The sequence below is a fragment of the Schistocerca nitens genome, chromosome 8 (genome assembly GCF_023898315.1).
Source record: "Schistocerca nitens isolate TAMUIC-IGC-003100 chromosome 8, iqSchNite1.1, whole genome shotgun sequence".
NCBI lineage: Eukaryota > Metazoa > Arthropoda > Insecta > Orthoptera > Acrididae > Schistocerca > Schistocerca nitens.
In genome coordinates, this window is record NC_064621.1 from 61,963,932 (window position 1) to 61,987,103 (window position 23,172).

At 37.6% G+C, this 23,172-nt stretch overlaps 1 protein-coding gene across 2 annotated transcripts in view; it reads left to right on the plus strand.

The window, feature by feature from the left end:
- The window catches only part of LOC126198441 (multidrug resistance protein homolog 49-like), a 439,165-nt gene that overhangs the window by 312,292 nt on the left and 103,701 nt on the right, over positions 1-23,172 (plus strand). For both annotated transcript variants that reach the window (XM_049934764.1, XM_049934763.1), the window contains exons 14-15: positions 1,172-1,293; positions 21,776-21,919. In XM_049934764.1, the coding sequence (XP_049790721.1) occupies positions 1,172-1,293; positions 21,776-21,919 (266 nt within the window). The remainder of the gene's footprint in view (positions 1-1,171; positions 1,294-21,775; positions 21,920-23,172) is intronic.

Sequence of the window (23,172 nt, forward strand, 5' to 3'; positions counted from 1 at the left end):
TTCTGCACACTGACAAGGCACTTGGCTGGGCTCCTCTACCTGTGTGTACTCAGCTGATGAAATAGGATTATGTAGACTATGGCCCTGCAGCACTTGCATGCCCACATGTCGACTATTTGCTCACCTGCATCTGCTGGTGCACTGCTCTCATCCAGTGGACATGCAAGCTCTGGAAAAATGTGGTATAAGGTGTAGCATACTTTGTTCAACTATCAGTTGTGTGTGTGTGTGTGTGTGTGTGTGTGTGTGTGTGTGTGTGGAGAGAGAGAGAGAGAGAGAGAGAGAGAGAGAGAGAGAGAGAGAGATTTTATCTTGATCTGGATTTACAGACCTAAAAATCTAGTTCCTATTGCTGAGATATTTCAGAACGATGAATTTTTGTAATGTTTTTAATTTTCCTGGTTCTAAGATGAATGTTTAGAATGGTGGTTTTTTGCATTGCTTATCAGATTGTTTCAGTCAATCCAGTGACTCACCTCACTTATAGCTTCATTTATGGCCTCCTACAATGACCCAGTAATCAATCTGTGGAATGAAAAGTACATTTCATGTAATCTAATCTAATCATGATAATTTTGCTACCGGAGGATGCTGGTATCATCTTTAAAGAGTGGCACTGATTTTCTGTGGTACCGTAAGTTGTTTATGTACGGAGGGAACGGGATTGCTCTAAGTATCATGCCTTGAGGGTACATGTGTGCAATATCTCCTTTCTAATATGGAGCATGTGTATTCATATATACTCTGTATTTTTTTCTTCCTGAAGTCATGCTAAGTATCAGAGAGTATTATTTTCTTTCCATTAAATCAGTTCATGTTTGACAGACAAATCCTACCAACCACAGGTAACAATGATATAAGTCTGTAATTTTCTCAGTATTTTTCTCACTTTTCTTAAAGAATGGGTTAGCTTTTGCCACCTTCAGAGGGTGAGGAACTGTACCTGTCTTTGCATATGAGCTATACATACTAGAAAGTGTTCTTTATGATAAAACCAAGGATCAGCATTAATACAAAAATTGTAGACACCATGGATGATTTTATCTTACTTGTTGGGTGGTATGTATTTACATAATTCCTTTTATTTTTCGCTTAAAAAGTTGCCTGTCATTGTCATTATTGTACAGATCATAGAATTTGCTGGTAATTTATTGTTACTCTGATTATCCAGAACCAACACAGCAGCAGAGTGAAGCAGTTACTGGTGAGAAAGCAGATGGACCAATTTTTGAATTCTCAAGGAAATTTTCTTCACCAAAAGATCATCTCCAAACTGGTACATTAGTGGAAGAGGTACTATTTCATCAAGTTAATAATTTTAATTTGCTTTTTACACAGATATTTCAATACATACTGCATGCAACTTGAAAAACTGTGTTATTCATTCTGTATAAAACTGTAATTATGGATGGAAAGAAGAGAGTAAAGAAGTATGCAGTATTCTGCTGCATCCGTTTTTAGTAAGCTACCAGAAGAGTTAAAAAATCTTAGTGGTTATCCTCACACTGTCCCATTCTGTCAGGGAGTTTCTTGGAAAGAAACTATGCAATTTCATGTGTTATATTGTTGATTATGCCAATATATACTCACAGCTTCTTGTTCATAGGATTCATGTACATTTTAGTTTATCTGTTTTTACCTTTGTGATCTTACACTCATGTAATGACTCGTTCTGTGACCATAGACATTTGCTCCTCAATTTAATCCTACATAACTAGATGTGTAAAATAACAATAAAAGAAGAAACAAAGTATGATAATTAGATATAAACTTTTTTTTTTATTTTTGAAATTAAGAAGCTATTTCTAAAGTACCAAGGATGGAAGAAGGTAAGTAAATCATAGAATATAACAGAGAAGGGTATCAACCCTACTATAAAGCTGATGTCTGAAACAGAAAACCTCCAGTTCCAGATTGTTGTTGTAGTATGGACTGAATTTTTTTCTCCAATTGAAACTAAAGGATTCACATAATGAATACCAAGCAAAAAGTATTTGAATTTGAATAATTTTTCCTATAACAACTGGACTGGAAGATTCGCAAATACTTTACAGTTCAGTTTCGGAGGATTTTTGGCAAAAGTAAAAAGGTGTGAGTTATAAATCTTGGATTTACAAATAAAAATTCCAAAACTGCCTTGTGACAACTTCCTTTTTTCCTTACTAAGATGACATGGAAATTAATAGTTTCTCACTGAATGTATTGCATGTTTGTTCTTATGATCAGTGATTTCATGGCATTAGAACCACCAGAGATCAGACACCTCTTGTTCCTCTGATCTCTATAGTTGTTCTTCAGTATGAGGGGCGTTTGAAAAGTCCATGCAAAGTGCGAGAGATGGCACCACCAGCGCATATCGATGTCATGTTTAGTTAGTAGCATCTTTAGAAAGAACACACACCAAGTTTCAGCCATATTGGTCTATTTCCTTGTGTTTGGCATTCGTGTGAATCAAGGAAGTCGAGTGATTGTCAAAAACTGGATAAAGAAGAATTTCGTGTGGTGATTAAACATTACTTTATGAAAGGGAAAACACCTCAGGAGACTAAAGAGAAGATAAACATTATGGTGACTCTACATCTTCGATTAGAACAGTTTATAAGTGGTTTCACAATTTTCAGAGTGGCCATATGGGCACAAGTGATGCTGAACATTCTGGGCACCCTGTGGAGGTTATGACTCCAGAAATCATTGATAAAATCCATGATATGATGCTGGATGACGGAAGAGTTAAGGTGTGTGAGATTGCTAGTGCTGTGGGCATCTTGAATGAATGGGTTTGTAGTATTTTGCATAAACATTTGAACATGAGAAACCTATCCGCAAGATGGGTTCCGCGATTGCTCATGCTTGACTAAAAACAGAATCATGTGAAGTGTTGCAAGGATGGTTTGCAGCTGTTCCGGAAGAATACACAGGACTTTAAGCAATGTTTCATCACTGTGGATGAAATATGGATACATTACTATACTCCTGAGACCAAATAACAATCGATTACCAAGGAAGAATCTGCACCAAAAAAACCAAAGACCAGTCCTTCGGCCGGAAAGGTTATGGCGACTGTCTTGACATTCGCAAGGGATAATCCTCATCGACTATCTGGAAAAGACTATTACAGGTGTGTGTTATTCATCATTATTGGACCGTTTGAAAACCGAGCTGCAAGAAAAATGCCGGTGATTGGATAGCAAAAATGTCCTTTTCAATCACAACAGTACACCAGCACACAACTCAGCAGTCGTGGTCGTAAAATTAATGGAAATAGGATTCCGATTCATTTCACAACCCCCCTGTTCTCCAGACTTTGCTCCCTTGGACTACTATTTGTTCCCCAATTTGAAGAAAAGGCTGGCGGGACAAAGATTTTATTCAAACGAGGAGGTGATTGCAGTAACTAATAGCTATTTTGCAGACTTGGACAATTCCTGTTATTCTGAATGGATCAACAAATTATAACAGCATTGGACGAAGTGTATAAGTCTAAAAGGAGACTACATTAAAATATAAAAAAGGTTTACCCCAAACACGTAAGTAGTCTTTATTTTTGCATGGACTTTTCAAACCCCCTCGTACAAATCCTCTGTTATAGCTGACAAGGCTCTCTATCAATTTTATAGATCTAACAGAGGTATTAATGGATGCCCTTTGTGTTTTTACTCCATAATGGCACAATCTGGCCACATTGTAGCTCCAGACCTCTCTCTGATAAACTACCTGAAGTTGAGGGAGATCCCTACAGTTTAGGCAGTTTGATGTCACTTAATTCTCCTCACTGAGTTATGTCAGAAAACATATCGATGACACTGCTGCAGTTTACTTGTATTTGTGTACTCTTGGATGTATAATCTGATAACACAGGGGCAGCATTCAATCAAATGTTTGGAAATCTTTGGCTACAAGCTCAGTTTCTTACTCCTACTGTGGTTTGGTGGTGTTGTACAACTAGACCTTCCTTATTTTCCATATTGATTCACTGATAGATATAGACACAAAGAATGTTTAACTACTTTCCATAAAGATTATAATGATAAAAACAAAGATGATGTGACTTACCAAACGAAAGCACTGGCAGATCGATAGACACACAAACAAACACAAACATACACACAAAATTCGAGCTTTCGCAACAAACTGTTGCCTCATCAGGAAAGAGGGAAGAAGAGGGAAAGACGAAAGGATGTGGGTTTTAAGGGAGAGGGTAAGAAGTCATTCCAATCCCGGGAGCGGAAAGACTTACCTTAGGGGGAAAAAAAGGACGGGTATACACTCGCACACACACACACACACACATATCCATCCACATATATACAGACACAATGTGTGTGTGCGAGTGTCTACCCGCTCCCGGTATTGGAATGACTCCTTACCCTCTCCCTTAAAACCCACATCCTTTCGTCTTTCCCTCTCCTTCCCTCTTTCCTGATGAGGCAACAGTTTGTTGCGAAAGCTCAAATTTTGTGTGTATGTTTGTGTTTGTTTGTGTGTCTATCGACCTGCCAACGCTTTCGTTTGGTAAGTCACATCATCTTTGTTTTTAGATATATTTTTCCCATGTGGAATGTTTCCCTCCATTATATTATAATGATAAAAGATAAAAATAGAATACTGTGGAGACATCCTTCAACAACCCCTCCCAAATACACCCTCCTCACCATTAAATGAAGAAAACTGAGGATTTACAATGTTACTACATTATCTAAGGTTCATCAAATAGTGGAAACATTGACTCATCAACAGGCACAGGTAAAAGAATGAAACTTCATTAACTTTCAGCCAATCAACCTTTTTTCAAATCCAAAAGTTAGTGAAGTTTCATTCTTTCATGTGTGACAATGCTTCCACAGTTTGATGAGTTGATTTCTCTACTCTTATATAATTTACATTGTGTGAGAACTTTCCATACCATATTTCTCTAAGCTGAAACCCCAACTCTAAAGTTATACTGAAGTCAGAATGCAATAGCGAGTCAATTCAGTTTCTATGTAACACATTGCAAGTGGATGTTAAATTTGTGCTGCCATAGGTGATATGCATAATGTATAGTAGTACACTACTGTGTAATCTGTTACTTACCTATCTGCAGAAACATTTATTGTTTTTATGTGCTTCTTTGAGCAGACAATGCAGTAAATTATCACTGATGCAATTCATTACTGTGTGCACAAGACTGGAAGGATAAAATGTTACACATGTTGGAGGGTCAAAAAATGCCTTTTACATTTCAATAGATGAGAAGATGAACAAAAATCATGGGTCTCTTGGACGGTGAAGAAAACTACTCTAAAATAAAATAAATAAAATCAGTAGTGGAGAGAATACAAAGCTAACACATTTGAGATTAATTAGGAGTAGGATATTGTGTTGAGTAAGAGTTGTTTGGATAGTATTATGAAAAAGGTAAGTGCTACTCACCATATAGTTGAGACGCAGAGTCACAGTGGGTAGCAGCTATCCTTTCTGTAATATTGTCATTATTTCATCCTGGATTTTCCATTGTTTAGTTATCTGGGGAGATGTGATACATCTTAAAGTACTTGTAAGAAAATGAGAAAAGGAAAGTTGCTACTCACCATATAGCAGAGATGCTGAGTCGCGATATGCGCAATAAAAAGATTCACACAATCATAGCTTTCGGCTATTAAGACCTTTGTCAGCAGTAGACACACATACACACACGCACACACAGACTCACGCAACTGTAACTTGCACACATGCCTGCAGTCTCAGAGAGCTGAAACACAGTGTAGTTTAGGCTCTCTGAGACTGCAGACATGTGTGCAATTTGTACTTGCATGAGTGTGTGTGTGTGTGTGTGTGTGTGTGTGTGTGTGTGTGTGTGTGTGTGTGTGTGTGTGTGTGTGTGTCTGTGTGTGTCTGTGTACTGCTGACAAAGGCCGTAATAGCCGAAAGCTATGATTGTGTGAATCTTTTTATTGTGCCTATTGCGACTCAGCATCTCCACTATATGGTGAGTAGCAACTTTCCTTGTCTTGTATTGTTACATTCCATCCTGAATTTTCCATTGTTTGATACTTGCAAAAAAATATTGTTGGTGATCTGGGAATGATAGACCAAGATTTAGAAAGATGAGCATGAATGGCAATGAATAGAGAACAATTATGAGGCATCAGTGAAAAACAGCTGTGGTCAGGAAATGGATAAATGTAAGGGTAAGTTTTTAAACACTTAGTATAAGAGAAACAGAAGAAGAGTTTACTCATGGAGTAGGGTAATGGAAAAAGAAAATTCAGTTATTCATTCACACATTGTGTTCAGTGAACTTCATAATGAAGGAGAGCCGTCAGTGCTGTGGAAAAAGTAAAGTTGTACAGGATGAGACAGAATAATGGGAATATGTGAAATGAGTAGTGGCAGCCATGGGCAGATGGCAGCACTGTGGGTTCATGAAATTTAGTGAGTAAACAGTCCGCCATTTCAATAATCATGGATTGGACAACAGCATGCGTTAGCCATAATAATGTTGTATAAAAAACAATGATAGTTTGGTAGTGGTGCAGAGGGAGTTTAAACGTTTTTATAATCTACATCTACATCTACATGACTACTCTGCAATTCACATTTAAGTGCTTGGCAGAGGGTTCGTCGAACCACAATCATACGATCTCTGTACCATTCCACTCCCGAACAGCGCGCGGGAAAAATGAACACCTAAACCTTTCTGTTCGAGCTCTGATTTCTCTTATTTTATTTTGATGATCATTCCTACCTATGTAGGCTGGGCTCAACAAAATATTTTTGCATTCAGAAGAGAAAGTTGGTGACTGAAATTTCGTAAGTAGATCTTGCCGCGACGAAAAACGTCTTTGCTTTAATGACTTCCATCCCAATTCACATATAATTTAGGACGTCATGATGCCATTCTGTCGAAACATACTATTAAATGTTGGATTAATAACTTTGAAGAGACTGGATCTGCCCTCAAGAAGAATGCAACAGGAGGACCAAGAAGTGTGCATTCTCCAGCGAACATTGATGTTGTATGTGAGTCTGTCTTATGGAGCCCATGGCGTTCAATTTGTAAGCAAGCAGCAGTGGTTGGAAGGTTCTGGGAGAGTGTTCACAGAATTCTTCATCTTGATTTAAAATTTCATCCGTACAAACTACAGGTGGTGCAACAACTAAAGGGCAACAATTACTGGCTACAATTAGGATTCTGTCAGCAAATGATAACACAAATAAACAATGATGACGAACATCTATACAAGTAGTGAATGTCAGATGAGGCACATTTTCATCTCAGGTTATATAAATAAGCAGAACTACCGTTACTGGGCAAACACAAATCCTAATGACATTCATGGGTGTCTTTTACACACTAGTAAAGTGACAGAATGGTGTGGTATTTCATCACATGGGATTATCCGACTGTATTTTTTCACAAATGACAGGGAAACACAATGACTGTCAATGCCAATCGTTATGTGGAGATGTTCTGAACTTTCATTGCAACTGCATTAAACAACTTCCCAAACGTTCAAGGAGCCTGGTTTCAACTGGACTGAGTGACATCACACACTATTTGGCAATCAATGGTATATTTGCAAGAATTGTTTGGCAACTGTGTGATCTCATGATTTGGTAACATTCCCTAACCCCCCTTAGATTGTCAGATTTATCTGTTTGTGATTTTTTCTTGTGGGGCTACGTCTACACAACTCGACCAAGAACGTGGACGAGTTAAAACAGAGAATTCAGGATGCATTTCACAGTGTCACAACTGAGATGTTGCAGCTGTCAATGAGGAATATCAACATCAGATTTCACAAATGTATTCACACAGGAGGACATCATCTAAAGGACATCATTTCTAAAAAAATGAAAAATGCCATCAGTGTTTTGTAAATGGCAAAGTTGTAAGGTTTCAATTACTGTGAATGCAATTTCTTTCCTTCATCATTTCTAGTTTTATTGGAGTGTGTAAATGTTCCCGTTTTTCTGGTCACCTTGTACATTAAAGGGCAACATCTACCACAGCAGGCTACTTCTGTAATGTATAATAGTAACAAATTGTGATGATCTCCTCATACTAAAGAGAGAAGCAGTTACACAGAAAAAACCAGTGAGCCTCTTATACTATTCAGCTGCTGTTTTTTATAATACTTCAAACAGTGCATGTATGTAACTTAATGCAGACCACTGCCATTTGGCTATGTAATGGAAAAGTCAAAATCTGTTTAATATAAACTTGAGAATTTGTGGAATTTACTTTGCTAGGGACAATTATTTGGAGCAAGGAGGTGGAACAGAATTTAATTCAAGCTAAAAAACCAAGTAAGTGCTTATGGGAGAACAGTGTGAAAGCCCATTTGGCTATCCAGCTTTAGATACTCCATTGTTTTCTCAAATTTCTGAAGGCAAGTGGTGATGTGGTTCCCTTTAAAAAAGCTTGGGCTCTGTCCTTAATGACATCATCAGTGGGACTTTAAACTGTAATATTTCTTCCTGTTTTAGCTAAAATGACAACATCTAGAAAAGAGGCAGAGCAGGATGTTACATCTCAAATATATTTCCCAAGGAAGTGTAAAAATATTTTGGTGGCACATAACATGACAAGAAGCAAGCACCTTACATAAAATAATAAGAACTGTTTAAAATAAAATGAGTGCCATGAAATTGTTTGTGATAGAAGAAGGAATTAACAATATGAAATGTAATTGAGAGTGAAGTTCGGAGAGAGACTAGAGTTTCACATAAAAATGAAACTACCATTCATCAAATGCTTGGTTATGAAGGCGTCTAAACTCCACACATAAAGATATTCTGTACATCAAGATATTCTGTAGCCACTGCACTATCAGAGCTTTACTTTCAGAATGACTATTCACTCTCTTGTGGAGTGTATGTTGATCTTAAACTTATTGATATACTAAAACTGTATAGCAGATCAGGATTTAAACTGGACCTATAGTGGACAATGCTGATACCAGCTGAGCTATTCATGCATACTGTTGTGACCTTGTGGAGTCTGCAACTATGAGAGTTAATGGGAGATAGAAGCTTTGTACCAATTAATGTATTTTGCGTGACTGTCATTTTATATATGGTTGTTGTTGTTGTTGTTGTTGTTGTTGTTGTTGTTGTTGTCATCTTCACTTCAGAGATTGGTTTGATAGAGTTCTCCATGCTGCTCTACCATGTGCAAGCTTTCTTCATCTCCAAGTAACTACTGCAACCTACATCCTTGTGAATCTGCATAGTGTATTCATTTCTTGGTCTCCCTCTATGACTTTTGCCCTCCACGTATCCCTCAAATACTAAATTGGTGATCCCGTGATGCCTCAGAACGTCTCCTACCAATTGGTCCCTTCTTCTAGTCAGGTTGTGCAACAAATTCCTCTTCTCCCCATTTCTATTCAGTACCTCCTCATTAGTTACATGATCTACCCATCTAATCTTCAGCGTTCTTCTATAGTTCCACATTTCAAAAGCTTCCATCCTCTTTGTGTCTAAACTATTTATCATCCACGTTTCAGTTCCATACATGGCTACACTCCATACAGATACTTTCAGAAAAGACTTCCTGACACTTAAATCTATGCTCATTGTTAACAAATTTCTCTTCTTCAGAAACACTTTCCTTGCCATAGCCGGTCTAGATTTTATATCCTCTCTACTTTGACCATCATCAGTTATTTTGCATCCCAAATAGCAAAATCCATCTACTACTGTAAGTGTCTCATTTCCTAATCTAATTCCCTCAGCATTACCTGATTTAATTCGACTACATTCCATTATCCTCATTTTGCTTTTATTGATGTTCGTCTTATATCCTCCTTTCAACACACTGTCCATTCTGTTCAACTGCTCTTCCAGATCTTTTGTTGTCTCTGACAGAATTACATTGTCATTGGCATACCTCGAAGTTTTTAATTCTTCTCCATGAATTTTAATTCCTACTCCAAATTTTTCTTTTATTTCCTTTACTGATTGCTCGATATACAGATTGAATAACATTGGGGATAGGCTACAACCCTGTCTTACTCCCTTCTCAACCACTGCTTCCCTTTCATGCCTCTCGACTCTTATAACTGCCATCTGGTTTCTGTACAAATTGCAAATAGCATTTCGCTCCCTGTATTTTACCCCAGCCACCTTCAGAATTTGAAAGAGAGTATTCCAGTCAGCATTGTCAGCATTTGTCTACAAGTGCTAGAAACATAGGTTTGCCTCTCCTTAATCTATCTTCTATGGTTACTGTCTGCAAAAGACAATGTTCTGAGCTTAGGTCTTATGAAACATGATTTACTAGTCTCATTGCATACAGTGTGCAGATCATTAGATCTGCTGTACAGAAGACTCGTCATGTTTGAAATAAATATAATGATTTACAAAAGATCTTTTTACATTGTTTTTAAAAAGTTTGACTTATAGGTTAACTTTTATGCAAGTGCATCCAATAAAAGTGCATATAACACTACAGTATTTCAGTTTACAGATTAAAAGTCCACATCTTCCTATTGTTCAGACTGTAAAACTGTCTTCCATGAAGTCTTCAATTGTATAATATGTTCCTACCTTGTAATTTGTTATGTATTTTAACCCCATGTATAGTGGTGTCTCAGCATAAAGCTTTAAGTGATGTGAGGGAAGTTTGAAGTTCTCCTTTGATAAATACTGTAGCTATGGATAAAGCAGTTATTTTCAATTTTGTATTGTTTATTGTTTACAAAAATCAAAATTTCAGAAATGTACAATGAAGAAGTGGTTAGCATGTTTAATTGCTCAAATAATGAGTGACATGATCATTTTTATGGTTAGCACACATTTCTAGTAATATTCATCTGAAAAATTAGTAGGCTTATGCTGTTTGTGTAATTTCACCAGAAAATTATCCCCTACTGAATAACTGATTCAAAACAACTATGATAGATGGTCTTTCTTGTGTCCATATGAGGGGCACAAGATAAATAAACGTTACAGAAGCTGCGGTATTTTATTTATTTGTCAATGAGTTTGTATGTGTCTTCCAGTATAGACTTTCATCTACGTTTAGGTCCAAGAATTTCACATGGCTTTCTTCTGTAATCAACTGAATATTGTGAGATATTTTTACAGGGCACGTTGCTGTTGTTTTAGAGACAAACTCCTTTATCTGGATCTTTGCAACATTCACTTTTAGTTCATTTTTGTGGAACGAAGATTCAAGTTTCCCTAGAACATTTTGTACACTATCTGGAATTTTTACAGTAGTGTCGTTTTCTATTGGAAATTGTTTACCATTTGGAGTAGTAGTTAACTGAAACTGGTGTTCAGATAAGTCTTTGTTTCCTTTCTGTCAGATGAAAACTGAACCAATGTAATGCAGTACCCTTGACCCTATAGGTCCTAAGTTTGTAAAGTAGTAATGAGTGATTCACTGAATCAAAGGCTTTTGTTTGATTACAGAATATTCCTGAAAATGTTTTTACCCTAGGCCAATGAGGTGTTTGTTTTCTATGATTGTGATTATTTTGCTTTTTCCGTTTTAAAACCAAATTGATTCTTAGGAATAATGTTATTTTCTGTAAGAATATTTTCAAGTTGTTTTGCCACAAATTATTCACATATTTAAGAAGACACAGGAAGGAGAAATATAGGATAGTAGTTTCCCATATTTTCTGGTGATCCCTTTTTGAATAGTGGCTTTATCTCAGCTTATTTTAGGACATTTGGAAAACACCCTCGTTCGAAGGACTGGTGTATAATAATCAATGGATGTGAAATAATATGGCATACTGCTTTGATAGCTATGGAGGGTATTCCATCCCATCCAGCACAGTTTTATTTTTTACTGATAATGTAGTGTCTTCCTCATCTTTCTGAGTGATTCTATTGAATTTTTTAAAACAATTACTTTTTTTGTCATCTATGTGCCTGAAATTAATATTTATCATTATTAATCTTAATTTGTGAAATTTCCCAACTCTGATTTCAGACTGCCTTTTTTTATTTATTACAAATAAATTTTCTTTACTAAAATTCCTTCACATATAAGATTCAGATTTTAGTTTCTTTTTGCGAGGTCTATAAAAATTGCGGTGTGATCAAACATCCCTAGATCTAGGCAAAACTTCCTTGTATCGCCAAACTGATAATTTGTAAGAATAGTACCTATGCAGGTTGATGATCGGAAGTTTTCTGTAGTGTACCCAGCCAAGTTTAACTTAAACCCAGATTTGTGGGTTAAATCATGAATTTTTACCATGTCCTGATCTGGCATATAGTTATAATCTATTAGGAAGTTTCAGAACTTTGTTTTTAATTATGTATGTACTTATTTAACTGCTCTCAATTAATTTAATTTATCCTTGTGTCATTTCCTATTTTCACTCCCCATATCAATCCATTTTGTTCCGATTATGCTGTAGAAGAGGTAGTCAGGAATACGTTACACGCAAGGGTGATACTGTGTACAGTTCCGTACCGTCAACAGGGTACAGAAAATTATATCATATATCAGCTGACTAAGTGCATTGTAATAGCAGGTGAACAATACAGTCATGCCACAGTCCTTGTTGTAAACAGATTCATGAGAAGACAAGATTTCACATGGCAAGGATTGCATGTAAACAAAAGAGGAAGAAAGAAACTATATAGGGGACTAAAGTATGCAATAACAACCAAAAAGCAGACCATAGTTGTGGGAAAAAACATAGCAGTAACAATCATGCCATAAGTATAAAAATCTTCTATAGAATCAAAAAACCAGTAATATGGAAAAACTGGACTATCACATTCCAACAATGAAACAGACCACACTGAATCAACAAAAATAGAAACAGATGCAGCATTAACAGCAATATTGGAACAAACACACTGTAAAAAACAGGAAGATCACAATGTGTCAAAAGAAACAACTGATAGTGGATTAAACGTAATAAAAGAAACATCACACACAGCACCACAAAAAGATTGTGAAATACATCAAAGCATACAACCAACAAATTCAAAAGTTGAACAAATAGAAAGGAAACCAATGTGGACTAAACAGAGAGTACGAGCAGCTCCCCACTATTTAGCAAAATATTTTTTATTCTGCAGCCAACGAAAGAGGAGGGCAAGATAAATAATAATGAATACAGCATAATCACGTATAAAACTCCAACTACAACAGATATTCAGCAACTCAGGACTCATAAAGAGAAAAATAAATTGAAATCTTGTACCAAAATATTTAGTACTTAGGTAGCAAAAAACTTGAAGTGGAAGTGCTGTTGAATGAAACGCAACCACATATGTATTATGTATCAGTGATCATGGGCTAAATGAAGCAGAACTTAGTAGCCTAATAATAAGAGACTATGATTTGATTAGTTATTTCTGTAGATCAAAACATAAAGGTGGAGGCGTTGCTATATACAAGAAGACAATTGGAAGTCTACAAGATACTGAATACTGTAAATATGTAAACCTTCCAGCTTGCATTGAAAAAGATTTTGAAATTAGTGGCATAATGAGTGAAGAACTCAAAATTATCCCCAAGTGCTAAAATTACAATATTTCTGAAAAACCTAGAAAAATTATTACTGAAGATTAAAATGAAAGATGTTGTAATATGTGGAGACTATAAGATAGATATGGGTAAAGAATCAAAACCAAAACAAAAATTGAAAGAGGCGTTATTACATTGTAACATGAAAACAATAATAGATGTACGTACAAGAGTCAGACCATAGTCAGACCATCCTTGACAACATAATCACAAATATTGAAAATAGTAAATGTGAAGCAAAAGTTCTACAAACATCAATCTCTGACCAGTATGGGGTAATAATTCACATCCACATAAATAGGAGCTCAAACAGAAGAAATGCAAGATAAGAAGGAAGTCAGGATTATCAATGTACAAAACATGAACATTTTCAAAACAACACTGAGGAAAGAAGAATGGGCTGAAACAATGCAAGAAAAAGGTACAAATGAGAAGTATGATGCATTTCTTAACACACTACTGCATCACTTTCATGTAGTCTTCCCCCGAGTAGCCTATCAGAAAAAGAAAAAGCAGGGTCACAGTAAGAAGTGGATTACGAAAGAAATAATTGAACTCAGGACTAGACTGAAGGAACTCGGACAAGCCGAGAATATTGAGACACATAAACAGTATCGGAAGTAGTACAGGCAATTAATAAGAGAAGCAAAAGCCATTTCAATAAACAGAGCCTTAGCAAATTCAAATCGAAAAAGCAAAGTAACATGGGATATAATCAACAGTGGAAGATATAGCCAAAAAAGTGTAAAAAACATCAATTCTATTAAGCCAGTGAGAATTGATGACAACATAGTTACAGATGGAACAAAAATTGCTAATATGCTAAACAACTACTTTATAGATATTGTACAAAATTTAAAAGGGGAAACAAATCATCAGTGGTCGAAGCATGCTACAACTATTGGCCAACCATTCCCCTCAGTGTTCCATTAAACAGAACTTATAAAAATAATCCAGAAATGAAAACCCCAAAAGTATGGAAGAGATGATGAGGTATCAAATTATTTAATAAAACATGTGAATGAAGAAATAATCAAACCTTTTTTGGATACTGCAAACTGCTCATTTAGGGAAGTAGTATCCCCACAAAAATTAAGAGAGCAAAAGAGTACCAATATTTAAGAAAGGAGACATAAATGATCCAAATAACTACAGACCAGTGTCTTTAATCTTTGGTTTCTCAAAAATACTAGAGATGCTCATGCATAGTAGGTTGACCACATTCCTGAAGAAGCACAATATTCTGATTTCAGCACAACCTGGTTTCCCAAAAGGGAAATCTACAGAAACTGCCATCTCAGTCATCACAGAATCCGTTATAGATGCATTAGACAAAAGAAACTCCGTGTCTGCTATGTTTCTGGATTTGTCTAAAGTGTTTGACACAATCACCCACACTACACTTATTGAAAAACTTAAAAGCTATGGTGTTTGTGGACATGCAGTCAAGTGGATTAAACCATACATGAGCAACAGAAAGCAATATGTGGGAACAGTAACTGAATGCAGATCTGAAATCAGAAATATTAAGTATGGAGTGCCTCAAGGACATGTACTTGGCCCACTTCTGTTCAACCTATTTGTAAACAATATTGAGAAAGATAAAAAAAATACTATATGCAGATGACATGACACTACTGAACGTAGAAAAAAATCTGGGAAACCTGGAAAGAATTGCATTTATGTCAATAAATAACACAGTGCAGTGGCTTATAAAAATAACTTAATTTTAATTTAATGGAAAAAGAATTTTATAGTGAAAAGAGTATGTGTATCAATGAATAAAAATGCTACTATTACTGTTATAAAGGTACTTTAACTAACTGAACATATTATGATATCAATATAATAGAGGGAAACATTCCACATGGGAAAAATATATCTAAAAACAAAGATGATGTGACTTACCGAACGAAAGCGCTGGCAGGTCGATATACACACAAACAAACACAAACACACACACAAAATTCAAGCTTTCGCAACAAACTGTTGCCTCATCAGGAAAGAGGGAAGGAGAGGGAAAGACGAAAGAATGTGGGTTTTGAGGGAGAGGGTAAGGAGTCATTCCAATCCTGGGAGCGGAAAGACTTACCTTAGGGGGAAAAAAGGACGGGTATACACTCGCGCGCACACACACACATATCCATCCACACATATACAGACACAAGCAGACATCTCACAAGCAGACATCTCACAAGCAGACATCTCACAAGCAGACATCTCACAAGCAGACATATTTAAATATGTCTGCTTGTGAGATGTCTGCTTGTGTCTGTATATGTGTGGATGGATACGTGTGTGTGTGTGCGCGAGTGTATACCCGTCCTTTTTTCCCCCTAAGGTAAGTCTTTCCACTCCCAGGATTGGAATGACTCCTTACCCTCTCCCTCAAAACCCACATCCTTTCGTCTTTCCCTCTCCTTCCCTCTTTCCTGATGAGGCAACAGTTTGTTGCGAAAGCTTGAATTTTGTGTGTGTGTTTGTGTTTGTTTGTGTGTCTATCGACCTGCCAGCGCTTTCATTCGGTAAGTCACATCATCTTTGTTTTTTGAACATATTATGATATGTAAATAACTTGAGAACATGAATACTGAGAGAATAATGTAAATATCAATATAATGTAGTTCTTGTTGTTGTTGTTGTTGTGGTCTTCAGTCATGAGACTGGTTTGATGCAGCTCTCCATGCTACTCTATCCTGTGCAAACTGCTTCATCTCCCAGTACATATTGCAGCCTACATCATTCTGAATTTGCTTAGTCTCTTGGTCTCCCTCTACGATTTTTACCCTCCACACTGCCCTCCAATACTAAATTGGTGATCCCTTGATGCCTCAGAACATGTCCTACCAACCGATCCCTTCTTCTAGTCAAGTTGTGCCACAAACTCATCTTCTCCCCAATTTCATTCAATACCTTCTCATTAGTTATGTGATCTACCGTCTAATCTTCAGCATTCTTCTGTAGCACCACATTTCGAAAGCTTCTATTCTCTTCTTGTCCGAACTATTTATTGTCCATGTTTCACTTCCATACATAGCTACACTCCATACAAATACTCTCAGAAATTACTTTCTGACACTTAAATCTGTACTCGATGTTAACAAATTTCTCTTCTTCAGAAAAGCTTTCCTTGCCATTGCCAGTCTACATTTTATATCCTCTCTACTTCGACCATCATCAGTTATTTTGCTCCCCAAATAGCAAAACTCCTTTACTATTTTAAGTGTCTCATTCCCTAATCTAATTCCCTCAGCATCACCCGAGTTAACTCCACTACATTCCATTATCTTTGTTTTGCTTTTGTTGATGGTCATCTTATATCCTTCTTTCAAGACACTGACATTCCGCTCAACTGCTCTTCCAAGTCGTTTGCTGTCTCTGACAGAATTACGACGTCATCGGCGAACCTCAAAGTTTTTATTTCCTCTCCATGGATTTTAATACTTACTCCAAACTTTTCTTTTGTTTCCTTTACTGCTTGCTCAATATACAGATTTAATAACATCGGGGATAGGCTACAACCCTGTCTCACTCCCTTCCCAACCTCTGCTTCCCTTTTATGTCCCTCGACTCTTATAACTGGCATCTGGTTTCTGTACAAATTATAAATAGCCTTTTGCTCCCTGTATTTTATCCCAGCCATCTTCAGAATTTGAAAGAGGGTATTCCAGTCAACATTGTCAAAAGCTTTCTCTAAGTCTACAAATGCTAGAAACATAGGTTTGCCTTTTCTTAATCTATCTTCTAAGATAAGTCGTAGGGTCAGTATTGCCTCATGTGTTCCAATATTTCTACGGAATCCAAACTGATCTTCCCCGAGGTCGTCTTCTACCAGTTTTTCCATTTGTCTGTAATGAATCTGCATTAGTATTTTCCAGCTGTGGCTTATTAAACTGATAGTTCAGTAATTTTCACATCTGTTAACACCTGATTTATTTGGGATTGGAATTATTATATTCTTCTTCAAGTCTGAGGGTATTTCGCCTGTCTCATACATTTTGCTCACCAGATGGTAGAGTTTTGTCAGGACTGGTTCTCCCAAGGCTGTCAGTAGTTCTAATGGAATGTTGTCTACTCCTGGGGCCTTGTTTCAACTCAGGTCGTTCAGTGCTCTGTCAAACTCTTCACACAGTATCATATCTCCCATTTCATCTACATCCTCTTCCATTTCCATAATATTGCCCTTGTATAGACCCTCTGTATACTCCTTCCACCTTTCTGCTTTCCCTTCTTTGCTTAGAACTGGGTTTTCATCTGAGTTCTTGATATTCATACAAGTGGTTCTCTTTTCTCCAAAGGTATCTTTAATTTTCCTGTTGGCAGTATCTATCTTACCCCCTAGTGAGATATGCCTCTACATCCTTAAATTTGTCCTCTAGCCATGCTTAGCCATTTTGTACTTCCTGTTGATCTCATTTTTGAGACATTTGTATCCCTTTTTGCCTGCTTCATTTACTGCATTTTTATATTTTCTCCTTTCATCAATTAAATTCAATATTTCTTCTGTCACCCAAGGATTTCTACTAGCCCTCTTCTTTTTACCTACTTGATCCTCTGCTGCCTTCACTACTTCACCCCTCAAAGCAACCCATTCTTTTTCTACTGTATTTCTTGCCCCCATTCTTGTCAATTGTTCTGGAAATGTCGTAAAATTTAAAACCTGGTTCTTAAATCTCTGTCTTACCATTATATAATCTATCTGGAACCTGTCAGTATTCCAGGCTTCTTCCTTGTATACAGCCTTCTTTTATGATTCTTGAACCAAGTGTTAGCTATGATTAAGTTATGCTCTGTGTAGAATTCTACCAGGCGGCTTCCTCTTTTATTTCTTATCCCCAATCCATATTCACCTACTACGTTACCTTCCCTTCCTTTTCCTACTATCAAATTCCAGTCACCCATGACTATTTCATTTTCATCTCCCTTCACTATCTGAATAATTTCTTTTATCTCATCATACATTTCTTCAATTTCTTTGTCATCTGCAGAGCTAGTTGGCATATAAACTTGTACTACTGTAGTAGGCGTGGGCTTCGTGTCTATCTTGGCCACAATAATGCGTTCACTATGCTGTTTATAGTAGCTTACCCACACTCCTATTTCTTTATTCATTATAAACCTACTCCTGCATTACCTCTATTTGATTTTGTATTTATAACCCTGTATTCACCTGACTAAAAGTCTTGTTCCTCCTGCCACCGAACTTCGCTAATTCCGACTTTATCTAACTTTAACCTATCCATTTCCCTTTTTACACTACTGGCCATTAAAATTGCTACACCACGAAGATGATGTGCTACAGAAGCGAAATTTAACCGACAGGAAGAAGATGCTGTGATATGCAAATGATTAGCTTTTCAGAGCATTCACAGAAGGTTGGTGCTGGTGGCGACTCCTACAACGTGCTGACATGAGGAAAGTTTCCAACCGATTTCTCATACACAAACAGCAGTTGACGAGCGTTGCCTGGTGAAACGTTGGTGTCATGCCTCATGTAAGGAGGAGAAATGCGTACCATCACGTTTCAGACTTTGATAAAGGTCGGATTGTAGCCTATCGTGATTGCGGTTTGTCGTATCGTGACATTGCTGCTTGCGTTGGTCGAGATCCAATGTCTGTTAGCAGAATATGGAATCAGTGGGTTCAGGAGAGTAATACGGAATGCCGTGCTGGATCCCAATGGTCTCGTATCACTAGCAGTCAAAATGACTGGCATCTTATCCACATGGCTGTAACAGTTAGTGCAGCCACGTCTCAATTCCTGAGTCAACAGATGGGGATGTTATCAAGACAGCAACCATCTGCACGAACAGTTCAACGATGTTTGCAGCAGCATGGACTATCAGCTCGGAGACCATGGCTGTGGTTACCCTTGTCACTGCATCACAAACAGGAGCGCCTGCGATGGTGTACTCAACGACGATCCTGGGTGCACGAATTTCAAAATATTTTTTCGGATGAATCCAGGTTCTGTGCACAGCATCATGATGGTCGCATCCGTGTTTGGCGACATCACGGTGAACGCACATTGGAAGCATATGTTCGTCATCGCCATACTGGCGTATCACCCGGCATGATGGTATGGGGTGCCATTAGTTTCACGTCTCGGTCACCTCTTGTTCGCATTGACGGCACTTTGAACAGTGGACGTTACATTTCAGATGTGTTACAACCCATGGCTCTACCCTTCATTCGATCCCTGCGAAACCCTACATTTCGGCAGGATAATGCATGACCACAAGTTGCAGGTCCTGTACGGGCCTTTCTGGATACAGAAAATGTTCGACTGCTGCCCTGGCCAGCACATTCTCCAGATCTCTCACCAATTGAAAATGTCTGGTCAATGGTGGCCTAGCAACTGGCTCATCACAATACGTCAGTCACTACTCTTGATGAACTATGGTATCATGTTGAAGCTGCATGGGCAGCTGTACCTGTACACGCCATCCAAGCCCTATTTGACTCAATGCCCAGACGTATCAAGGCCGTTATTATGGCCAGAGGTGGTGGTTCTGGGTACTGATTTCTCAGGATCTATGCACCCAAATTGCATGAAAATGTAATCACATATCAGTTCTAGTATAATATATTTGTCCAATGAATACCCGTTTATCATCTGCATTTCTTCTTGGTATACCAATTTTAATGGCCAGTAGTGTCTTGAAAGGAGGATATAAGATGAACATCAACAAATGCAAAACGAGGGTAATGGAATGTAATCGAATTAAGTCGGGTGATTCTGAGGGAATTAGATTAGGAAATGAGACACTTAAAGTAGTAAAGGAGTTTTGCTATTTGGGGAGCAAAATAACTGATGATGGTCGAAGTAGAGAGGATATAAAATGTAGACTGGCAATGGCAAGGAAAGCATTTCTGAAGAAGAGAAATTTGTTAACATCGAGTATAGATTTAAGTGTCAGGAAGTCATTTCTGAAAGTATTTGTATGGAGTGTAGCCATGTATGGAAGTGAAACATGGACGATAAATAGTTTGGACAAGAAGAGAATAGAAGCTTTCGAAATGTGGTGCTACAGAAGAATGCTGAAGATTAGATGGGTAGATCACATAACTAATGAGGAAGTATTGAATAGGATTGGGGAGAAGAGAAGTTTGTGGCACAGCTTGAGCAGAAGAAGGGATCGGTTGGTAGGACATGTTCTGAGGCATCAAGGGATCTCAAATTTAGTATTGGAGGGCAGTGTGGAGGGTAAAAATCGTAGAGGGAGACCAAGAGATGAATACACTAAGCAAATTCAGAAGGATGTAGGTTGCAATAGGTACTGGGAGATGAAGAAGCTTGCACAGGATAGAGTAGCATGGAGAGCTGCATCAAACCAGTCTCAGGACTGAAGACCACAACAACAACAGTGTAAATTATCTAACCTACCTGCCTGATTAAGGGATCTGATATTCCACACTCCGATCCGTAGAATGCCAGTTTTCTTTCTCCTGAGAACGATGTCCTCTTGAGTAGTCCCCGCCTGGAGATTCAAATGGGGGACTATTTTACCTCCGGAATATTTGACCAAAGAGGACACCATCATCATTTAACCATAGAGTAAAGCTGCATGCCCTTGGAAAAAATAGTGTAGTAAGTAAACAATTTTCAGGACCTAAAAGATGGGTGAAAAATGTATGCAACATTATTGTAAGTATTGCTACTTTGATGTATTAAATTGTAATAAATACATTAAATATTGCAAGGAAATGGGTGTAAATTGACCTGTCCTATATTACAAGTACACACTTTGTACAAAATGTAATGAAATGTGACGAAACAAAAATCAATCAATCAATAATTATCAGAATCTTCATAGAAAATTAAAACCATACATTACATCCAGTGTCAAATGCAAATCTTGCACCTAAATGATCATTGCTCTACCACTTCAACAAAAATAAATGAATGCTATAATAGTACGCTTCATAGTATGAGATAAAATTTCAGTCTTTTGTTTCTTTTGTCCTATTGTTACATACCCAAAGAGATTCCTGTGCCTGCATATCATTTAAAAATGACATAATAGCCGATAGAAAAGGTGGTCTTGATACACACATTGAAAGTAATTTGAACGTCACATGACCATGCTGGTTAAGCTTATCATCGTTGTTATATTTTAAATAAGATACAGAACAACAATCACTGGTTGTTTATGGGCAATGAGAATGCAAGGAGAGATATAAGCGACAGGTGTCCACGCAGACAGTGTTCTGTGCAATCAATACTGAATAATGACAGAAATGTTTGGGAGTACGACAAAGTACCACATGCTCTGTTTACAGGAAAAAATTCCAGAAGCTGATCTTGGACGCATTATGTCCCTCAACCAACCAGAATGGCTGTATATCACTGTGGGATGCCTTGCAACACTTGCTGTAGGAAGTGCTCTGCCATTCTTTGCAGTGCTTTTTGGAGAAATCTATCGGGTAAGTGCATGTCTTATTGGAAGGAAAGTATTGCCTTGTCACTTTATTATCATGAGTTACAAATTATTGGTCTTAAAATTGTTAATTTCTGGCCAACATGGTAATGGTGTATCTCCATATTTGCTGCCATGTCTGAAGATACGAGTGTAAGTCAGTTATTATCCGCAATGTAGTTATATTTTTGTTTATTTTGGTAGTAGTGTCGTTTTACGTTTATGACGCATGCTTTATTTATTTGTTGTTTTATCTTTGCAATTTTCAAGCTGCTGTGCTCTTAATATTGGCTGCTCCACTGTCTATTTGTACTGTAGAAGAGCAACATTCAGTGATCTGTTTTTTGCAGTCAGGAGGTGTACCAGGGGCCGAAATTCATTGAAGACTTTCGGTGCAGTATGGTAACAGTGTTTTGCCACAACGGAGTGTCTATGAATGGGTTGAAAAATTCTGAAATGGTCGCACAAGTGTTATGCAATATGAAGGAGGCGGATGACCATTTACCGCCACAAAAGAAGAACCTATTGAGCAGTCACGTGAAATGATTCTCTTAGACAGATGATTAACTATTGATGAAGTGGCACATCGCCTGCAAATTAGTCACGGTTCTGCCTATGAAATCATCCACAACAGGCTCGGGTTTCATAAAGTTTGTGCAAAATGGATCGCAAAACAACTCACACATGCATAAACAAATGCGCTTGGATATCTGCGAAAAACATTTGGATCACTATGGTAATGAATGGGACAACTTCCCAGGCAGAATCATTACTGGTGATGAAACATGGATCCATCATTATGAGCTGGAGAGTAAACAGTAGAGTATGGAATGGAAACATCCAAATTCACCATGCAAGAAAAAGTTCAAGACCCAACCGTCCACAGGAAAACTGATGCTTACAGTTTTTTGAGATGCACAAGGTCCAGCACTGTAACATTATGGGGAAAGGGGGACAACAATAAACAGTGTACATTACAATGAGATGCTTACTGCCAGGCCAAAGCCTGCAATTTGAAGCAAACCCTGAGGACTGCTGTCAAAAGGTATTGTGTTGTTGCACGACAATGCCTGTTTACATACTGCTACCCACACTGCTGAAATGCTCCAGAAATTCAAATTTGAAGTACTGGATCGTCCTCCTTACAGTCCTGATCTTGCCACTTTTGACCATCACTTGTTTGGTACACTCAAACAGGCATCAAGAGGCCATCAATTTGCCTAGGATGAAGCAGTGAAAGAAGTGGTGCATTCCTGGCTT